At 37.8% G+C, this 16,675-nt stretch overlaps 1 protein-coding gene across 2 annotated transcripts in view; it reads left to right on the top strand.

Moving 5' to 3' along the window:
* PDE11A (phosphodiesterase 11A) overlaps nt 1–16,675 on the top strand; it is a 127,505-nt gene that overhangs the window by 96,610 nt on the left and 14,220 nt on the right. For both annotated transcript variants that reach the window (XM_039387967.1, XM_039387966.1), the window contains exons 15-19: nt 1,931–2,031; nt 5,254–5,331; nt 6,712–6,775; nt 9,739–9,813; nt 11,942–12,025. In XM_039387967.1, coding sequence (XP_039243901.1) covers nt 1,931–2,031; nt 5,254–5,331; nt 6,712–6,775; nt 9,739–9,813; nt 11,942–12,025 — 402 coding nt within the window. The remainder of the gene's footprint in view (nt 1–1,930; nt 2,032–5,253; nt 5,332–6,711; nt 6,776–9,738; nt 9,814–11,941; nt 12,026–16,675) is intronic.

Genomic DNA, 16,675 nt, shown 5'->3' with positions numbered 1-16,675 from the left:
AGGTTTTTTTGTTTGGGTTTTTTTTTTTTCCTAAACTAGTGACTCTGTTCAGCCTCTGGAACAAGGTTTTCTGGAAAACAGTGAGTTCTCTAGTTCCTGAAATCTTCATCATAATTAAATGTCTCAAACTCAAGACATGGACAACTCCGTGTCAGTCTAGATGCTTTTCTTTATCTTTTCCATCTTAAAAATCAATAAATTTATGAAACAAAAAATTCTTTGGACTCTAGTCCAGCTTCTTTAGAGATGTAAAGTATTACTTGAAATGCAAGTCCTCACCTTTGATCATTCAGACAGCTTCTTCTCCAGTTCTTCATTTCTAGTCCAGAAAATTAATCCTACAGGATTTTTGTCCAATCCATACTGTTTGCTAATGGAACACAACACCATTTAGTTTGGAACAAATGCAGATGTGGATCCCCCAATCTACTTAAAGATGCACCATCTTTTGCCAGCTGAGCAACCAGTCTCTCTCAAACAAGCTGAAATGTTCTAGTCTGACTAGAAGGAAACACAGTATGTTGTATTATTTCTTCAGATTTTTAGCATATTGGACAAAGAAGGTATTTATCCCTTACTCTTGACATGTTAACCTCAATATAGTGATCTTGGGCTTAGTAGTGACATGGTTTTCTAGACAATAAAACAGGTCAGAAAGGCACTAGATATTAGAGAATAACAGACAACTTGGTAAATTGTAAGAACTCTTTTTCTGGTACATTTTGCTTTACTTTCTTCTAAGTACTTTGATTGTAATTTTTTTTCATAAATAAGCTTTAAATTCTCAAAACCTCGAGATCTAGCTGAAAAGAAATAATTTTATGCATGGTAAATTATTTTTTCAGTCCAACAGTTAGCTGCTGTAATAAAAAACGCCATCTCTACCTCTGGACCTTATCTCATATACCTCCTCATACCATCATGGTTATAGCAATCCTGTTACTGGAAAATTCTTGGTTTTAAGAGCATTTTAATCTTCCTAGGCAGTAGATGGCAGTGCATACTGAATGTGGGCACTACAGGACTAAATACCACCAAAATAAGACTGTTTAGCAAGAACTTCAACATTTCTATAGGTGATTAGAAAAAAAAGAACAAAAAACCTGTAATTCTTTTATTTATGTTAATATAGTTATATGTGACTATTGTCACAAAGATAATTTCTTAAGTTTACATTTAGAATTTTCCATTAATTTTGTTTTCCTTCAGCTTATTTTTTCTGGGATTTCATAGAGGAATTAGAGAAATTCAGTTACAAAAGGACCTTCCTGCTCTTAAAAAGCAGCGTATAATAATTTCTTTCCTATCATTCTGGCCATAGAGCACCTTTCAAATTCTTAATCCACAGTTCCTTAAAAAGCCACCAATTGGGCCCACAAAGGGTGTTTAAACTGCATATAAATATGTGGTTCTTTAGCCTGTGTAGGCAATGGCTGTAAGACAAGGCAGTAATGGGCAGAGTGAGCAAATGGGCTGTTTTGAATGAAAAACTGATTTAGTGTCCTTGACTGCTCTTACAGCAGCTTATGTGCCTGCAAGCAGCAGTGCAGATAAATCTATTAGGAGCACAACTCAAAAGCTCCAATGCACAGCTCCCCAAAACATTTAATAAGAGGAAAGATTGAGATGTATCCGTAGTTTTCCCCCATAAACTGAGTCTATGCAGGGTCAGAGCAAAGAGTAAATCTTTACTCAAGAGGCTATAATTTCAGCAGAGTTTAGAAAAACATAGCAGGTGCTGGATTACAATCATCAACTCTTCCACCTCAGTGTAATCTCAGCAGTATTAACATTATTATTTTGTTGTAGTTTTGCCATGAATTAGAAAAGGCTTGTGTTACAGAGAAACAGTAGACTAAAGAGTTAGAAAACCTTTTCAAAACCTATATTGATTGCCAGTCTTTTACCTCTTTTATCTCTTTCATTATAGGGTCACAACATCTTTGCTAACTTGTCCTCTAAGGACTACAGTGACCTTATGCAGCTTCTAAAGCAATCGATATTGGCAACAGACCTCACTCTGTATTTTGAGTAAGTATTGGCATTTCTTGTATTTGACAAATGAAAATTCAGAGAACTTATTCTAATGACCTATTAAATACCAATAAGGGTATATAATATGGGAAATTAGTGTTTAGCTACGGTTGAAGAGCTTTAGTTTAGTACTTAGTGTATCTTAGGCTAATAGAAATATCTCAAGTGTCCAAGTAAGTTTTGCTTTAACATGTAACATGTCTGTATCCACCAAAAGCAAGTGAAATCCTAGACTTATACTTCAAAGCAATCCCAGGAATCAGTTACAGCTCAGTCCTTTAATTTTTCTGTCCCTTCTGTGATCATTTCTTCAGGCATGTAGAAAATCAACAACATCTGAGAATTCGTTTCCACCATTTTAGTGTTTCTAAACATGTATGTAAAGAAATATTGTATTTAGTTACAGATCCAGTTGCAGAGGTAACAAAAGCATATACTTTGCTTCTTTGAAGACAAATTACGCCAATTTGCATCACATGATGAGAATAGGTCTTAAAAAGCTGAAGTGAAGTAAAATAGAATCTCTCTCACCCAGTTTTCTTCCTTTCCCCTGTTTTCAAATCAAATCTCGAAGCTGATTTCAAGTTGGTGCTACTTTATGTTTTTCAAATACTGGTAATTATTACCAAGCTCTTCCCAGTGAGAATGTTTGGGAGCATGCATGGTGTTGGAAGGGTTGTGGTGTCACCATCACACTGCATTTCTGACATCCCTCTCTCTGGTACGTGCCTGCACCTGACTTATAGGGCGAAGTGAAATCTCTCTCTGGAAAGATTGGTGGTTTACACTTCTTAAAGCCAACCAATGTGAACAGATGTTTCTACACAAGTACCTAGCTTGTTTTTTCAGTTTGCTACGTCTTCAATATTTTTGTAGAGAACGGTATTCTCGTATTAGTATTCTTAAAATGCCTAAACCTAATGATCACAAACTCCATCTAGGAGAACAGCAAAAAACTCCAGGCAGAGCAAGGCATTATGACCTTCTTAAGGCGCTACTTTAATACAAACAAACAAAAAAATGACTTTCAGTGAAAGATCAGATGGAAAATATACTTGATTTTAATAAATAATTCTAGATAATGATGCTTGTAGATAATAGAACAAGCAAAAGCATGGAACCAAAATGAAGTTTATGGAAATTCACTCAAATGATATCTTGAACTGCTGGGTGTAGAGCAACTGGATTTGTCATATGTACTAAGACAACCTTCCCTTCCAGACAAAACACAATCAGAGTCAATGTTACTCAAAGACACTGCAAAATTGTTATAGTTCAGTTTATTTCTGAAGTCCTGATGTATTATATTTACTTATTAATAGCAAACCTCATAATTTTGGATACCAGTCATAAGAAACCTGTAGGAAACACTAAATAGTTTCATTATACATGGCTGCTTTTCTCAGGTTGACTCCTTGCTACACTAGAAATTCTCTGTGGAGTTGGACTACTACTTCTGTATCCATTTAAATGGATTTCAAAGAAAATTCTTAACGTTTTCAGCTTAACATACAGCCTTGAGACTCACATTTTCAGTTACTGTTTATGGATCTCTACATTTTAAATTTGAATATTTGAGGTTTCTGGGATGTCATCTTCCTGAGCTCTCAGTTTTAAACATTCTTTCCTAATTTTTATCCAGTAACCTATTAATTTCTCAGAATATCCAATACTTCAAAATGAAATAATTTCCAAATTTTACGTTGTTAGACTGGGCACTGAAATACAAGATGCAAAAATCTACTGCTCGCTCTCTTAATAGAGTGTGTAGTTGTTGATGCTCAGCGTAGCGTTGTTCTGCTCAGGGTTAGGCTGGTTTGAGGTTTATGTGACAACTACTCTTGGCCATTAAAATTTTCATTGTTGAAATATTTATTTCCTTAGGGACCACAATGCATGAGGCTTTATGTGAGAGAACTGAGTTTTGTTTTCTTCATATGTGTGACTTTGCATTGTCCTAGAAAATTTTGTAACATGAAGCTCTTTCACATCTTACTTTGCGAAGCATAAGGGATTAGATATCATCATGCTTATATCTCCCTGTTCTAGCTGCTGTCATGAAATCCATTATAGAAAGACCCTATAGTAGGAGTGACTGGTCAAATAACCACAACAGTCAGGGACAAGAATAATGCAACGTGCTCCACATAACATTCTGTCCACTCATCAGAGGTAGTGTTCCTGGAACTGTGAATCTCCTTTTGTGCAAAACATGTACTGGCTGCCATCAGGCTGTGCTTTCATTAATCCCTGTTCAAACTTTCAGTCTAGTTTAAGTAAATGTAGAAAATACAAGACTTTGCAAACTCTCTCCTGTTGAGGAATCTTAACTACAGTTCCATTTGACAAAGAGACAGCCCAGTCTCATATGAGATGGGACATTGGACTGTCACTCAGAACACAGGTATTTACTTTCCAACTTTGATGCTCATATGCTGTGTCATTGTGGACAAGGTGCTCTAAGTGTTTGTGCCTCAACTACCGCTGTATCTTGGGCAGGAGCTATTGCATATTGTAGTCACACTGCATGCAGGAAGAGCTGCTTGGAGACTCAGTGCCATAAAAGATTATAGACTATAATGAGTCAGAATTTTGATTCTTAAGGGCAACAATCAGGCATTAACATGTTCTGTCCATTTCACATTTTGTCCATCTTTGAGGATCCAGGGAAGATATTCCAGAAGACAAAGCATGGGACGAGGCAGGGAGATGTAGTTTCTAGTCAATGAGAACTACCAACTCAAGACAGCTGCAGCTTGTGTGTGTCTCTGTTCTTTTCTGTGTGCTGGAAAAAGACTGGAGTTGCATGTCCCTGAAAAACCCTTCAGGATATAGAAGTAAAAATCATTTTGCAAGGACAAATAAAGAGAAGCATGTGTATATTTCCGTGGTGCTTCTATTGTCTGTCTGTCCATTGCTGTAGGTGAACATTTCATGCTTCCATGGAAGACTGAACATTTCAGTGCCATTAATTTCCTTATCTGTGGAGACCATAAATACAATATTGCTTTTACTAGGCAACTCTGACATTGATAACAGACATTTATAGAACATGTTCGGAAATTAGTATGTTTCGCTTAAATGGACTGTCAGTGTAATGACTATAACAATAATACATGAGGTGCAGTGATTTTGTCTCATAAAGAGAACTGTGTTCCTACTGCAGTGCTGCTCTGGAAGTGTCTTGTTTCTTTCTCTGATAATCTGTTTTTTTTGCAGGAGAAGGACCGAGTTTTTTGAACTTGTCAGTAGAGGTGGTTATGATTGGAATATAAAAAAACACCGAGAAATATTTCGGTGAGCACTATTATTTCTTGCTTTCTGGTAATTTCAGCGTGTAGCCGTATTTGTTGAAGGAATTTCATATATTGTGGAGTTAAGGCTTAGAATAACAAGAGAAGGTACCTTGTTTTAAAAATATGATCCATGAAATTAAATATATGGTATGATTTCTAAATATTGGCAAACAGCTGCAATTAATTGGCATGACTTCACCTTCTGCATTCCTATTTCTGCCTTCACACTCTGTCATGTTTTCTTACCTTTCTCGCAGCCTCACCAATTACTGTTCAGCCCTTCTGCTCTTTTTCCAGAAAGCATCAATATACAGCCTTAGGACACAAGGATCTTTCTTGTCCGTTTCCCCGCTCCCTCCTCCTCTCAGCTGTTTTCTTTCACTGGCCATGCTTTTCTCTGCTCTTCCAGTCTGTACCTGAGAATTTGCATATACACAGTACTCTTCTAGCCCTCAAGAATGCCCTGAATGTGCATCCTATTGAAAACCTCAGACTTTGTGGATAGTTTAAGTACATTATGCTTTTTAGACAATAAAATGTGTGTATTTGCGTATGCATGCCTAATTATGTCTCATTTTATCTGAAATTTCATTAAAATTCTGCTTTCTTTTGGTCTTTTGACCAAAATATTGGCCATTTTCTATTTTCCATACCATTTCACCCACTCCTAATTTTAGATTCAGACAATATATTTGATGCTTCATTTTCAGTGCCCTTGTTCTTCATTTAAACTTTCTTAGACTTTTATCTGCATCATGTACTGTACATAAACGCTTTCTACAGCTGAATGGTTTCTTTCTCCTAATGCATATAAAACATGGTTGTAGCTAGGTATTAAACTACAGTGGAACCATATACCTCATAGTAAATCTTAAATTTTTATTGTAGATGAGCAGTAGAAACTGCTTAAACAGTGTCTGGAATGCCTCTTGTGATTATAGGCTCTCTTGCTACAGCAGTCACTTACAAATAGGCATATAAATTAATCCAGTTGTAGGTGTTATTATGTAATAATACCCTTACTTATATCATGTGAAGCACATGCTTTCTAATATATTATAGGTATTAATGTAAGTAGTGTTAGAAGTATTGCAAAATTAGCAGTTACTCCCTTGCAATATCATTTCTTTTCTAGTGTGCAATGCACAATACCAAAATTCATCATCTTATGACCTGCAACACATTAGACTTCCGAGGCACAATTGTGATGTAAAAGCCATGCTGATGGCTGAGATTTCAAACATCATTCTTTTCTGGAGGAAAAGAAGGTGCCAGGGCTGACATTTTATATACGTATTATTTATTTATGCATCCAGAGCACAGTTGTTTAGAAATCCAACAAAGGTTGATTCAGCTTGTATTGTTCATTTCTGTTTTTCAGATCAATGCTAATGACAGCCTGTGACCTTGGAGCTGTGACCAAACCGTGGGAGATTTCAAGACAGGCAAGTCATGATTAATAGCAGGGCTGAGAGGAGGCGGGACTGGCAGGACAATATTCCCAGGGCCCTGGCTTACAAGGGACCAAAACTGGAATCAATTTACAGTGGTATTAATGCTATAAAAAAAATAGCAGGGGGTTTCTGCAAAAAATGGTTTATTGCATAATCTTTACCTGTACACATGCTGGTGTGTACATCTGGCTTTACAGCGTCTCCTCTTATTAACCTTTTAAATCCATATCCAAAAATGGATGGATTAAACAAAAAAGTTGTTACCCACACGTAGCTGTGCTTACTTGTTTTATTCCAAAGTTTTCCTTAACAGTGACAGAATCTTCCCTAAATCAAAAATACCAACAGATGAGCTGCAAACTGCAATTAACATAAAACTGCAGTACATATGATAAGAGAAATGTGTTCATTTTCTTAACAATGTTGAAAAAACTGCTAGCATAGAGCTTTTTTTTTAGCATCCTCTACTTAGAAACAAACAAATAAAAATTCAGGGTTCTGCTATTGAGTAGGCTCTTTAGCAATATACAAAAACAGGGGTCCAGCATTGGCAAGCAAGTACAATATAAGAAAACAACATGTCCCAAAAGTCTCATCCTTTACTCCAATATTTTCCCCTCTTCTAGGCATCCTCCCTTACCCAGCATCCACCCTTAATATTTCCAGTATCCATGCTAATCATTCTCTGTCCTTTACTGAGGTCCAGAACAAGCTAGTAGAAGGCAGACTGTGTCAGGTCCTGGAGGGATATACAGCATCAAGAAGCAGATAGAAAATATACCAGTTCAGCTGGGTGTGGGTACACAGCTGGAGGGGGGTTGGTGTAATAGCAAAGTAATAGTTATAAAGATGGGCTGAAAAAGAGTAAGCTAGACCAGGTAACTACTGATGCAGGAGCAGCCAGACTTCTTGGAGAAGGATAAGGAAGTAACAGAAGCTGAAAGGGATCTACAAAAGTTACATACACATCAACTAAGTAAAAAAAAACATTTATGGTGGGAGGGCTTAGCTCAACTTGCAGTTTTGTCAGGTGAGTCTTTTTTGCTTTTATAAGCAGATCGTGACAACAGTTCTTCTAAGGCTGTTGCTCTACTTGGCCAGAATAATGGCCACCTCACATGGAAATCAGGAAAGCTGCTTATATCCTGCAGTGGGAAAACAAGTCACAGGATTTTTCAGTGCCACCTGGCCACAGCTGCAGTGCGTGCAGTCCCTCCTCATTTTTCCTCCTTAACCCTTCTGCATTTTCTTTGACAGCCAAACTATCAAGTAGGGGCTGCTTTCCGTGTTGTCAGTCTTTGTGCTATGGTGCTGAATTAGTGCTGAAGTCTCTGGAAAACTGGGGGGTTTTATGCTTATCACTTTTGAGGTCTGTGGATGAAAATTCCCCTGCAGCCTAGTGTACAGGTTTACTTTGTATTGAAAAATCCAGTCTGGGATTGATTGAAACATTACCTGGTTGAGCAGAGGCGCTAATAAGTCCACAGAGGCAAGACAGGAAATAGTTGGACCTCAACTGTGCCAAAAGGGGAAAAAAACACGAAAAGCAAGGGAGAAAGAGATTAAAATACATGAATCAAAGGGAATAAAAGCCACATGTAGGAAGGAAAATTCAGGAAGAAAAGATCAAAACAGATAAAAGAAGAGGGAAAGGGACATAAGGAGAACAGGATCAGAATAGCACTGAGACACAGGCATGATACTATGTTTTGATTATTTTTATACAATACACTTGGCAAACCCTTAATTGCTGCTAAGTCGTTAAATTATTCCTCTATCTGGAATATTGATCCAGAGTTTTATTAATGCAGTGGGATTACATACATTATAAAGTTCCAAACTATGTTAGCCTGGCTCAAGATTTAAGAGTACTTTATAACATCACTTCACCTACTTCCAATTTATTTTGGTACTCTTATTTCAACTATAACAATCTTAGGATTTGGGAATGTTACCTACCATGCAGTTGCTAGAGCAAGAAGTTTTGAGATTTTTGAAGTGCAGGTTCTCTGCTTAGTTTACCCTCTCATGACTTGGCTTTATGAAATATTATTTCCTGACTTGAAAACAGTACGCAGGCATGACGGGAGCTTTAGGATCTGAATGCCTTCTTCAGTAGATTAGTTTCCAGGTTTTTTGCATCTCAAATATTGCACATGCTTACCTTCAAAGCCCCACATGTGACAAGTGTACAGTACTATATCAGAATTACTCACTGTTTGACTTCCTAAAATTCCTCTTGTTTCCATAGCCAAATTTGTTTTTAAATCTCGTCTTCTCCTAAGAAGCACAAATCTCTGCTGTGAATAGAACATCTTCATTCACAAAAGTCAAAAAGACACATTCCAACTTCCAACCTGCCAGTTCTTGATTTTAAATCAATATTATCATCACAGTCTGAGTTTATATTTAGATATCCAGATCCTATAGTGATAACAGTCACAGGGGAAAAAGCCTAGTGGGGAAAAAAACCCTTTATGAATTCACATTAGTTTAAGATAACAGAGGGTATTGGTTAATTAAGTTTCTTTGATAAGTGAAGTTGTGTGTAGAGGGCAATGGCCTGTAAATACCCAGAGAGTTCTTGCATGTTTTAAAAAGCATCTTTACAGACATAATTGTGGATGCCAACAAGAAGCTATAATTTTCCATTCTGTTCTCAGTACTTCAGTAAGTCGCACATAACAGCGTTGAGTGCTACCTGGACATTGCAGTGTAATTCCCCCAGTCAATTCCCTATCAAAAGGGGTAAATAGCTGTGCCTATCAGTGAATATGGCTGTTTATACCCCCTGTATGCCCAGTCCTGAAAACTATATGAACATGTGCCTGACATCAGTCATGTAATGGGGCTTTACAGTTAAGCATGGGCTGAAGTCACAGTCTAAGCAGAAACTCATTATCCTAAAATTTATTTAACAAGAACTCTAATCTTTATCATGATTTATGTTTTAGGCAGCTGAGCTGGTAACCAGTGAGTTCTTTGAACAAGGAGACAGAGAAAGATCTGAACTAAAACTCACCCCTTCAGTAAGTTTTTATCACTTGTGAAATAGTTACTAACTGGAATAGAGTAAGAAAATATTATTGGCCTCATTCAGAAAAATGAACTGCATTTTGTACACAAAGAAAAGTCTTGGAGTGAATAGAACCTCTGTCCAAGAAGGGTAAGCATTTATAACCATATATAAAATCTCTCCTGTCAACGCAGTCACTTGTGCGTTGAGCCCTTTTACCCATTTTCCGTACCTGTTCCCAAAATTATCTTGTCACTTTTCTAAGCAGTAGGTATTGGTTTTAATACACAGAATTCAAATCAAAAATCACCAGTTACCTATGTAAACCAAAATTGTCAGATTTACTTTATATTGCAGCTGTTTATCTGTGTTATTTGATGTATCAAATGCTGAAATGCATTTCTGTGGGTATACAGCTAAATGTAACATTGTGAATAAAAGAGTAAATCAGTATTGAGTGGATTATAGGCAGATGGGTATGAAGTGTCAAACGAGAATTAGGAATGTTTCATAAAGTTTTTCATTGAATGATTAGAAGAGAAAACCTTATCCAAGTCAAAAAACTCAAAATGTTCTGAAGCCATTACCTGGAGGCAACAGGTAACAGAAAGTATTCTAAAGAATTTTACCTACGAGCCATTTACAAATATGCTTCCAAAATTTTATGCTTCCAAATATGAAAAGGCCAGTCCAGTGTCTCAAACTCGTTCTCACTACATTAATGTTCACACATAAGCCTGTGGTGATGTAATGAAATCAATAAAGCTTAAAAGTTGGTAGTAAATAATGCTCAGCTACAATAAATGGTTTTTCACTTTGTATACTGTCAGAGTTTGGGGCACAAATGGATTTCTTCCCTATAATAGTTCTGTGCATACATCTTCTCAGAAAAAGTGGGAACTGTAGTCCAGGAGAACAGTAATCACACAGTCATGATGTTCACAATTCTGAGACTAAATCTTGGCCTGAATAACTGAAAACATTCAGTATGGATGTAAATGCCTTTTCTGCCCTTTATATAAAATTTGCAAAGTGTGTTTCTCATACTAAGGAAACATAATAGGAAGTAGTTTCATTTTAACACGCATGTTAATGTTACTGTCTTCAAGTAGCAATGAATGCCGGTGCAAATGGCCCAGGTCCAGTAACAGTAAGAATTATTTTAAGGTATGTTATTACATGTACATTTTGGGCATACCTTGGTAGAATCACAGAGAAAGGCAAAAGCCAGAGCTTTCTTCTGGACTCATGTCTTCTGAAAATCTGCATCCAACAGCCTAGACAGATGGGAAAGAAATGTAGTGCTTTAAATAGCTTTAGTATTTTCTCCATAATATGGAGACTTCTCACTCTTCCTTTGGGCTCTACGGTCTGTACCAAGGAATACAGTCATTTGTGGGCCACGTGTAGGATGCTCTGAAGCCTTACTGCTTGAAGGAAGATTATCCTCTTTTTTGGCCCTTCACCACTTAAAAAAAAATTCAGTAAACTGATGTTTTAAGTGTTTTAGGTTGGGAGATAAGGCCATCAGTTAGCATGTAGAGTTTTACTACATTAATGAGGAATTTTTAAACAAGATCAACTGCTGACCTATTCCGTGACATATCACTGAGGGAGTGCAGTGAGCTGTGAATTAGGCTGATTCCAGAGGAACAAATTGATAACTGCTCCCAAAATGAATCTGTTGATTTCCTACCCTTTGGATTCACAGTCACAGCTGGTTCTGCAGAAAGGCTCTGTAACTGGGAGGGAGAGAGCAAGCCCAGATCCATCACTATTCATTTTGCTGAGCTGGAAAACCCTATGTGAGAGAAGGGAAATTTCTACTCAAAGGTATCTACTTTACATTTGCACAGGAGATTACTTACCAGCTCAGCTCCAACTGTGGAGCATTTATTTTACATCACAGAATTATAAAATATGAACAGATTCAGCCTAAAAATTTCAAAACAGAATTGAAAATAAACAGTTTATTTTTCATGCCATGCAAAGCAGTAGGAAGACTGCTGCAAAGATTGATTATGGTTTACAAAGTGTTCTAGTTGTGAGAATTTGATCATAGCTGAAAAGTGCTGGATGATGTGTCTGTAAAATACTGCAATGTAATAAAGCATGACAGTTTTGTTCCCTTCTCAATTCAGGCCATTTTTGATCGGAACAGGAAACATGAACTACCCAGGTTGCAGCTCGAGTGGATTGATAGCATCTGCATGCCATTGTATGAGGTAATTTTTACTTACTGCTCCTGTAGAGTTCAGAGAATATTGTTCTTGCCTCCATAGGGAAAAAGAATTAGTTTTCAGAGAAGCCTTGAAGGCTATTTGAACCCTTCTCTTTCTTTGACTTTACCAAAAGTCTGAATTCTATGCAGAAATCTTCAGATTCTCCAAAGGTGGTAATGTCTGCAAATAAAATTCCTCTCTGAGTTATAAAAGCTGATAGGGTAACTGTTTATTTTATTATGTTTGAGACAAACTGCTTCTCATCATGGTAAGGTATGGAGTACTGTGGACAGATATGCCAGCAGGACAATCTCAGTAGGTGCTGCTGTCAAACCTGTCCCAATCTGTGTGACCCTAAGGCAAGCTCAAGGCTGAGCATTTGCACTTTCTTCTTGCACATTTTTAAACTGTTAAGAGGCACTCTAGGCCAAGCCTTTAAGATCAGTGACAAATGATTTGTGGTTTAACCCGTGTGCTGTTTAACTCAGAGTTTACTCTTTTAATTATACTTCTGCACAGACTGCCTGGGTGTTTGGCATACAGTGTGCAAACTCTCAAGTACTCCTCTATTAAGGCTATAGATGACTACAGAATCGTTAGGTTTGGAAAAGACCTCTAAGATCATTGAGTCCAACCATTAAACTAACACTGCCGGGTCCACCACTAAACCATGTCCCCAGGCACCACATTTACATGGTTTTTTAACACTTCCAGGGATGGTGATTCTATCACTTCCCTGGGCAGCCTGTTCCAGTGCTTTACCAGCCTTTCAGTGAAGATTTTTTTTCCTACCAGAACAGTGCTTCTGTCTTTTTGGATTAAACCAGCTTCAGGATTTTACTTGTGTAACAAGCAAATGGCTTCACAATGGTTTCACCATTGTAACCTTTTCTCTCTTATCTGTATAGAAAGCAGAGCTTCAAGAGCAGGATGATAAATGCAGAGTAACACTGTAGAAACTTAATCATCAATTACTGTGTCAGTCAGTCTTCCTCCTACTCACTGAAACCACACAGACCACCTTACACCACCAAAGACTGACAGTTTGGCCACTGGTATCTGAGAAAACATGAGGATGTTCTCACTAGGTGTCTTTGGGGAACTGTAACAAGTTCTTCTCCGTGTTACTACTGCACCCTAGACTGCCTAACACCTCGAAGCAATGAATGGGTCAGTGATGATACACGGGAGCTGGGAAGCAGATACAGCTCCCATGTTAACATTAAAATTATTAACTTGACCCTGAATGTAGCTTCCCTACACAAAAATAAAAATAGAGTGGCAGTTCCTTTTCATTTTATAGACCAGATATATCACCGATATCATACAAGGTAAGAAGGATGATGTGCCCTCTGCCCTCCATACCTTGTGGCATCTGAGGCTGCCACTGTGGCAATAATGAAGTGACTACCCAGCAGCAACAGCAACTCCTGTTGTGTGACATGGACAACAGACACTTGTGTAAACAGCAAGGTGGGCTGCTGCTTTGCCAGCAGATCCTGTCCATTCCTTAGGTTTGCCTTTGTCCTGATGAAATAAACTACAGCTATGGCTTTCGAACAACTAAGGCAAAACAAGGACAGAAGAAGAATATAAACCTGTATTTTTTAGATTACCAAGATCATTTTGAACAGTATAGGGAAGAGACAATGACACTGGCCTTGGACAAAAACTCTTTAAAAGTAATGTTCCTTTTAATATAATAGTTCACATTACACTAGAATGCATATTATAACAGAATTCATTATGTGTAATAACATCTGTAATCCAAAAATGTACAGTAAAGCAGGAAGAGCTGATAATCAGCCCATCCTCTGCATGAGAAGACTACATCTGAGCAGTAAAGCTCTGGTTAGTTAGCTCCATCTTAGCAGGATATCTCTGGGGAATATATTCACATCTGATTTCCCTGCTTTCTACTGTCTTTGCATCACGCTGTGCAGCCATTAGCCTGCTGCTCAACAACTTAAAAAAGAGACATCAACAAACCTGGAAGTCATAGCAGCACCAGCCTTAGGGGTAAACAGAAAACTGGATGCCATAGTGTCACACTGCAGGAGATTCTCTCTTCAGTGTGGAGCCAAGTTTTAATTTTCATATCCAGCTTAATCAAACTTCAATACAGATATCACATCAGCACAGTATTCAGGCATTGCCAGTCCTCTGTTTAGGGCTGGCTGAACACAACTATGATTGGCTGAACACAACTATGAACACAAGTCCTAGATTCCTTTTCTTTTTTTTTTTTTCTAACATGCTTTAAAATTCTTGACATTGTAATACACTGTAGGATCTGCATGTGTGGAGAGAACAGGTTACATCATTGCAAATGCAATATAAAGAGGTGGAGTGGCAGCTGACAAATCAGTAAAATCTTAGTGGTACCTATATAGCTCACTACCACAGTACTTCTAAAAAACATGTGTTTGAAAAAAAACCCCAAACATTTGACACTCATTTTCATGCCAAAATTACAACATTAAGCCATTGAGAACAAAATCAAGGCTGTTGCATGTATTTTTTTCCCCTGCTAGTGAGTAGAAGTCCTGAATCTCTGTGGGCAGATCCCCGAAGGAAATGCTGTGGGGAATGCGTCTGTCCCTACCAACACAGTTGCTACAGCAGGACCTAATGCTGTGGTCTTTGTTATTTGACACCCACACAGCAGAGATGATCCCAGCAACCACTGAATGCTGGCAACTCCCATTAGTCCCATGTGAGATCAGCAGAAAATTGTCTTTGCTGAAATTGTCTTTGCTCTAAGTAGTTCTCAAGAGTAGGCTATTCTTGGCAGCTATGGATGTCTGAAGAATGCAATACTGAAGGAACTTCACAGCCCAAACCTCCAGGAGTGGTCTGATACCACCCCAGTGCCTTTGACAGTACTAGAACAAACCATATCGTCTCTGCAGTCCAAGCTTATGAGCTAGGCTACGTACCAGAGTGCCCATGAGGAATGTTTCATACTTAAAACAGTATATAAACTTTGCAGCACATTTTAGAGAGTTATGGCTTTCCTATGGCTTTATCTTTTTTCTTCTGAATGTTCCAAAACATTCTTTGGGAAGATTTGGTTCTTCCTACTCCTTGTGTATCTGCTCTGCTTTCTGCATTTCCTTAAGGTGGCTTATGACAACCAGCTTGGAGGTGTAGTAGTTCTCCCAGGTAAAGGATAATGATGTCTCCTTTGTTGGGGAACTTGTATCACATCCCTCTGCTTACCTGGCTGTTCCCTGAGTTTGGCCCCTTTTTGTGAGAAGGTTTACAAGTGATTAGTAAATCAACAAGAACTATGCAACTTCCATTAGCAGTCCTGTTTGACTGCCCCTTGGAATACCCATCCCATCCAGAAGAAAAAACATCAGTGATACACAAAACTGTTCTACATTGTAAACTAATGTGAAGCCTGAAGGTGAATATAAATATATAATGATGGCTGGGGATATATATATTTAAAAAAATTAATATCTGGAATTATGCACAGAGAGATTTCCCATATCCAAGTGCCTAAATCCAAAATCTTTTTGTGCTTGCTCTGTAAGCCCGACTCTGCTCGTGGCACAAGGTAAGCCAGCTCTGCTCCCTTTCTTTCTCACCTGTCTGCTGCTCAATGTAGGAATCAAGCCACCTCCAATTTCAAAATACCTTAGTAATCAAATCCATTTCCTTCACACTGTGGATCAAAGGTCTGTAAAGATAAAAGCATCCCAATTTTTTTTCATTGCATTTTATTACACTTGGGACATTATAATTTTATTGAATTTACTTTTTTGTTACTGTGGTGATCACTGATCAGAGTATTTTTATATGACAGTGGGAGGTTTTGCCTTGAGTAGCAGAACAGTCATCCATTTACATTGAAGCTCAGATTTTAGAGGCTTTGGTTATGCTTTACTGCATCACATTTGCTCTTCATTCAAAAATGACAGTAAGAAAAGCATTTATCAGTACAGATGAGAAACAAGGCTTATTAGAATAATAATTTATAAAGAAAATGCTTTTTTTGAACTGTAGAGCATTTCAAATCCACTAGCTTTAGTATGAAGTAATCACCCTCTTGTTTTGTAAGAATAACCTATAAAGGAGAAGCATGTGTAACTAAAGCAGAAATCTAAGGCATCCCACTGAAAATAAAGCACTATGGCTACACTGGCAGCTGTGTTCACCACACAAAGAAAGTATTCTATACCTATTTGAACATAGATGTTTGTGTAACAGGAAACAGAATTTTGATCATTAAGACAAATTACCTCTCTGACCCTCCAGTAAGGAGATGCTAAGACTTTCAATACTAACAGATTTCTCTCCTGGACTCCATCGTTTGTGTCTACCTAAGACGGGATCAGTCACAGATTTATCCCAACTCAGATTAGATTTCTCTGTGGGGAGCAGACAGTGGGAGAGTGAAGATCTTATTCTTTTTAATCATTATATTTCTCACAAACAACATCAAAGCTTCAGCGATTCACATCAAACAAAAGATGCTAACAGCAGCCCAGCTCTGTTCACGGCATTGTTAGGCAGAGACAGTAACCCCATGAATAGTAGGGCCAAAGGCCATGCACTCTGCTTCTGGGCAGATAAATACATAGTCAGGTAGTCAGTGACAATGACAGCAGCTATTTAAATTTAAGGGAGATGTCTTTGTGGCAG

Source organism: Pipra filicauda, unplaced genomic scaffold, assembly GCF_003945595.2.
Source record: "Pipra filicauda isolate LSUMZ 115617 unplaced genomic scaffold, ASM394559v2 scaffold5_size6683894_pilon, whole genome shotgun sequence".
In the NCBI taxonomy this organism is placed as follows: Eukaryota; Metazoa; Chordata; class Aves; order Passeriformes; family Pipridae; genus Pipra; species Pipra filicauda.
The sequence above is the reverse complement of the archived record's forward strand: the minus strand, read 5'-3'. Positions and strand labels throughout refer to the sequence as shown.